The sequence below is a fragment of the Morone saxatilis genome, unplaced genomic scaffold (genome assembly GCF_004916995.1).
Source record: "Morone saxatilis isolate NCDOM2014 unplaced genomic scaffold, NCSU_SB_2.0 Contig21, whole genome shotgun sequence".
Classification (NCBI taxonomy): Eukaryota; Metazoa; Chordata; class Actinopteri; family Moronidae; genus Morone; species Morone saxatilis.
Window position 1 is genome coordinate 19,784,083 of NW_023339774.1, and position 6,094 is coordinate 19,790,176.

Consider the following 6,094-nt stretch of genomic DNA (forward strand, 5'->3'; position numbering starts at 1 on the left):
CCTCACCTGTGGGTGAATTCACTGCCCTCAGACGAACACACTAACATTACAACACAGCACACATCATGAACATTAACGGATCAAAATAAAGGAATAAAACAACTCACACATCCAGAGGTAATACATGATCTTCACCGTCTTCTGAAACTCTACAGGGATGTCCACTGTGATGTCGTGGTAGAAACAAGGACCCACTGGGAGCTTCTCTGGGAGGGGGGGCCAGTTGTTTTTCCTGCCTGAAACAACACAAGAGACAAGTTGACTGTAAATAATATTATATTATCAGAGATCAGGGAGGAATCTGGTTACTGACCAGCTGCATGTAAACACAGGTTTTACACAGTTAATGCAGTTCATGTACATCTAAATGCATTCTTTGATTTCCTAATAATAGCCTAATAATGTGGTTTAAAGTAGAAGTCTGAAGCGATATGCACAGGCTCTGTGAAGACGCGAGAGGGATTCAAAGGACGAGTTTGGCCTTTTGGGGAAATATGCTTACAGTATTTGCTTTCTCACAGATAGTTTGATGAGCAGATTGACTCTCGTGTCTGTATGCAAAATGTGAAGGTAGAGGCAATTAGCTTAGCAGAGCATAACGACAGGAAGGAGGGGGTAAACAGCCAGGCTGGCTTTCTAAATTTGACTAATTACCTCCCCCAAACAGATAAAAACACAGATTGTGTAATACAATATTCAAGCAGATGAAATACAATATTGATGTATATTCAGGTAATAGTGTTTACCAGAGGAAATCCATTATATTGAGATCCATGAAGTGTTATAAATCTATATTACAGACATTTTTAGATGTTTTTTTGAATAAAGAAAAGCTAGAACTTGGCTGTAGTGATGGAAGTAGATTGTTCCAAAAAGATCCACTGTCTTTCAGTGAATATTGATTAAGGAAAAGTCTGACAACAGCGAAGATGAAAGCCCTTACAAGTGTTTTGTAGAATTTGAGTGAATGTCTGAGGAAAATCTGACTTGTTGTGGTGCCAACAGGGCAGAGAAGATCAGCCAGCTCATCACAATAATGGTGACTGGAGATGTGCTCCTGTTAAGCTTTGTGGAGGGAGAAAGTTTCCGAAATCTGATTGCGTTTGTTGAGCCCGAGTACAAGCAAATCTCAACAGCTTACATATGTTTTTTGGCGAGTTTTCGAATATGTAAATTACTTAAAATGCCCAGCCCTATTAAGAAGTCACATTTAGAGGTGCTGGTGCAGAGCTAGGCTAGCCGTTTCCCCCTGCTTCCAGGCTGCATGCTGGTGTCTGATGCTGACCTCCTGAAGCACTGAGGGACTGCATCTCTCTCTCCCGGCGGTCCAGCTCTGCAGCCTTCCTTTCCAGCTCCTCCTGTCGCCTCAACAGCTCAGCGGCTCCTTGCGACTGGTCCTACACACACACACAAATATAGATACACGAAACAGATGTCAACAGTCTGGTAAAAGGACAGGATTGTGTGTCAGACTGTTTTGGCTGACTACTTTTTCAGCTCAATAGGAATTCTCTGTTTCTACTTTTGGAATAAATCAAATTCTCTACAGGGGCCGCACCAGCGGGAGGAGAGACATCACAACAACATGTTCCCAAGAGCACAGCCAACAAACGAGATGCACCATCAGAAGTTATTTCCTGTGGCTTTCTGGATTTCTCTCCGAGTCTGTGTCTCCCTCAGTTAGAAAGCTCAGCCACAGATAGGAACCGCCTCCCGCTGAGCGACTTTTCCGTCCACAAACTCAGCGTGAAACCAGCTGTCATGTTAATGTGTTTTCTGCCTTCAGTTCGCTCTCAGAGTCTCTGCTGTCGATGCCGGACTAAAACATTACACATGTTATAGTCTGCTTGCTTCTATATAAACAGCATAGTGAAGATATGTTAAAACCTGAAAGGACCAGAGAGCGTAGAAGTAAAGAAGACCATGTTGTGGTCAGTAATACCTGTGCGGCAGTCTGCGAGTAGGCCGGAGGCTCCTCTGTGGGCTTCATGATGGCGGGTTGTGTGTTGATGGTGGGTGCCGTAGCCTTGGGCGCCATACCTGCAGGCGTCTACGGAGGAAACATATATACACTTAAAATTTGTTATCTTTACAGTTCACAAAACAGAGTGATATGACGTCAGGAGTGCTGCGAAATGAGGAAGTGGATTTTCTCAAAATGGCGAGTGTGTCACGCCTCTTTAACAGTAACAATAAAAATACACTGACAATGCATCCGTCAACTGTATGAGCTCAGTTTGCCTCCAGTTCTTCTGCAGCGATTCACTTCTGAACTTAACATGGAAGCTTAAAAATATGTGACTTCTTCTTTTTTATTCAAGAACAAGCATGAAAGCAGTTGACAAGAGTGATTGTGTGAACAATACTAACTTATGTAAGTGTATGGAGCACAGACAAATTAAAAAAGCCTATTATTAGTGACTAAATACCACATAAAACCTTCATTAATGTGGAGGGAGAATAGTCATGAAGCTCTGAAAGGCTAGACTGCTGAGATCAGATCATTTTGTTACTGTTTACTCCAATAAACCTGTCAGATCAATCAGTCTGAATAACTTCCAATCCATTATTTACAAGGAAAAACACAAAAACTGAAGAATTTTAGTATCAGAACAATAGATGTATTATTTCCTGTCCAGTTAATTATCTTACAGATGTATCATGCACTCCCCTTTCATGTAGGAAACTAATCAATGCTGTAATGTTACAGTTTTATGTCATGGAGCTGCACATGTGGATGTGCTAATATCTGTGCAATCAAAATATAAAATTCGGATCATATAGTCGCAGTAATTACCAGCACTTGTCTGGTGGTTTGTGCCAATTTTGTGCCCTTTTACGTGATCAGTGAGTCTGAATCGACACAAAATACAACTTTTATTGAAAGAATATATTATTATAAAGTAGTAAGAACTAAATAATGAAGGAGGACTGTGTGTTTGAATTAAAAAGGTGATGAGAAACATGCTCAGGGAGTTCTTAATTCCCCATTTAACACAATTTTTAATTGAAAACGACGATTATCGCGTTGTGAAATAACACAACAACTAAATCCATCCTCTGAAAGCTGTTAATGTTGTTTAAACCTTGGTGTATGAACTCACTGCCACTGGATTATGTGTAAAAGTACTCACTTTGGCATCTGTGAAGGGATTGTACTCCTCCAACCCCGGAGGAGCAGCCTGTCTTACTTGTGTCACTGATGGATCCTGAGAAATCAGATAAAAAAAGAAAAGACAAGATCTCACGTGAGAACACTTTCAATAACATACGACTGTAGTAGAAGAGCTTAATAAAGTGTCAGGAATAGTTGTAGCATGAGAATACCACATTCTCGATGTGTCTATCCTTGTATTTTTACCAAAGACGGCGGAACAAATCTCCACAGTACGAGCGAAACGGCTCATGTGAGTGTAAAAACCCTCCATTATTCTGCCAGATCAAGGCCAAACAGCACTCTTTATTCAAAACGCAACAGGCCTATAATTCAATTCTGGCAAAGACGGGATGATTCCAATAATTTTCACGGGAAGACGTCTATAAATAGCCACGTCCGTGAGTTCCAGAAAGAGGGGGTGCAGATGCTTCGGGCTGCTAAAGACAGAAATAAAACTGGAGACTGTGTTTTTCTAAGTCTGCTGCGTAGGCACAAAAACGCTAAAGCACTTTCTGATCCTTTTAGGCACATTCCTAAGTTTGCAAGAAAGGCAAATTTAAAAAACCGTGTGTGTAAAATGTTAGTAAATGACAGTTTTACTACGCACTACGTAAACACACACACTGTTCAGGATGAGGCTATAAAAAGCTCTACATTCTCTGTACTATATGGCGAGTACATTCAACTATAACTACCACAAAGTACACAGTTTAATGTCCTCTTTCCAGGTAAAACTGCATCCGTTAAAGCTGCATTAGCACACCTTTATGTTTACAATAAACTCACCATCAGCTGCTGTCAGTCACGCACTACTTTCATTCAAATCGCTGCCTCCATATTAACATCCAATCTGCGTATTCCTGCGGTCCTATCCTTATCCAGTCTCACTGCAGTCCTCTCGCTGTCTTTTCCGACTCTTAAATTTCTGGGAGCATCTCACACACACACACACAAACACACAAACACAACAAACACCACACTAGGCCTCAACTTGTCATCCGAGACAGGTTTGTCATAAATATGGTTCAGCGGTATGTTTGGTGGTTTAAGGTTAAATGTCGCCCTGTTGCCCATAGCCAAACAATTTCCCATGCACATTCACCCAAGTTATTCCTCTTGAACTCTTACAATCACTCAAAGTAAAAAATCTTATATAGTACGGTATGTATCAAAAAAAAGGTCCACCTGTCGCACGTTCCGGCCTGCGGGAGAAACTCAATTTACGGTATGCGATCTTTACAGGTCACCCATCAAGCTTGTACCTGCCACATAGTACTGGATGGAGCAGCGCATAAAACAGACAGGAGTGCAGCACTACCCTGACGACACTTTATCCAACACCGTACTGGTTGAAGGTGAAGCTGCATCATTGAAAACACTTCACACAGCGTCATGCGCCTTAACTGTTCACTCTTTTATTAAGTACAAAAAAAAAAGGAAAAATACAAGGTGGATATCTGCATAACAGAAACTGCATAATCATCCTTACATCCACAGAAAAATTTTAGGCCAAAACATGAGTGGACACAATCGATTGCAGGAAGAAGGCGCCAGAGGGGAGGGGGGGGGCGCGGGTCCTCAGCGCCCACTTGTCGGCCAGGACGGCACCATATGATTTTCATTAAGTATGAAGCATAGCTCAGGAGGGAGGCGGAACAATTGACGAGTGTTTAGCCAGCCAAATGACAGAAAAATTGGCAGCGACAGCAGGTTCACTACTTCATGTCAGTATGGTTAATGCGGCTCCATCAATAATTCACTTTTCTGTGCGATCTGTAGAGGTCAAAACTGTTGCCGGCTCAGCATCTTCCAGCCCCGCGCCACACCGGAGCGGAGCAGGAGATTTTTTGGTTGGGATTCACTTTTTTTAAGTTTCTGGCATATTAAAGCCTCGTTTTTATACTTACTTATTTTCATTTTTCTATATTTAAAAATGACAAGATTTGAATTCCTGGTTTGCTTCTTACATACATACAATTCTTTATAAATTAGTTCTGGTTAACTTATTGTGGGCAATACATTTATTCTTGACATGTTAAAAAAGTTGGTAAATCTAAAAAAAAAAAAAAAAAAAAAAGGCTGCCAACTACTTAAGTTACATAAATATTTAATTAATTTATTATCATGTTAAAAGCAGTTTTAAAAGTAGCAAATTCTCACATTTAACGACTTTGTAACCATCAAATATTTTTGTATTTTTAGTTTAAAAAAATTAAATTAAAACAGGTTGTCAGTTCATTTTCTTTTGGATTGATCGATTAAATAATCCGTTTACAGCTCTACTATTTATTTCTGACCATGGTGATGTTACTTAAAATATAAATCAATTATCCTTAATGAACATATAACTCACAATTGCACTGTATGGTTTACTTCTTTAGTATTAAATGAAATTGTCTTGTTTTATCTTTCTCACTGTGCAGCAAACGTTACTGCAACAGGATTCTGGCTGGTTATTTCTTCGATTGGATCTTTGGGCCCAAACGTCACTAAATCCCAGAACCATGATAATATATCAGGATTGATAAGAGATTATGAGGCCGATTTGCTGATACTTGATAATTTTCAGGAGGTAAAAAAATAAACTGATAACGATAAATATTTGATGATTTCCCCTTTTTAAACTAATGTGAGTCTTTTTTATTTGGACTCATTATACTAAGACAGACCAACCGAGAAAATGTGGCTATACTGGATCACAGGCCGTTATGTAAACAGTAGCAACCTAAACATCTATGACCACTGTTTCTCGTAATGAGGAATAAATTATTAATCATTTCGTTATCGATTTGATTCAATTATGCTATATTACTAGATATATTCGGTTGCACATTAATATGTTACAGCCTATAACATAGGCTCCTGCAATTTGCGTAGACAGGATATATCTACTACCATGGAGCTCATATTTCATTGATATCATCCAGGAAACACTCA

The 6,094-nt window shown here is 39.8% G+C and overlaps 1 protein-coding gene across 1 annotated transcript in view; it reads right to left on the bottom strand.

Moving 5' to 3' along the window:
- LOC118333036 (secretory carrier-associated membrane protein 1-like) overlaps nucleotides 1-3,209 on the bottom strand; it is a gene marked incomplete at its 5' end in the record, with an annotated part of 9,495 nt that extends 6,286 nt beyond the window's left edge. Inside the window, 4 exon segments of the mRNA XM_035668528.1 lie at nucleotides 108-236; nucleotides 1,286-1,397; nucleotides 1,943-2,050; nucleotides 3,135-3,209. Coding sequence (XP_035524421.1) covers nucleotides 108-236; nucleotides 1,286-1,397; nucleotides 1,943-2,050; nucleotides 3,135-3,209 — 424 coding nt within the window.
- Nucleotides 3,210-6,094: the final 2,885 nt, after the last annotated feature.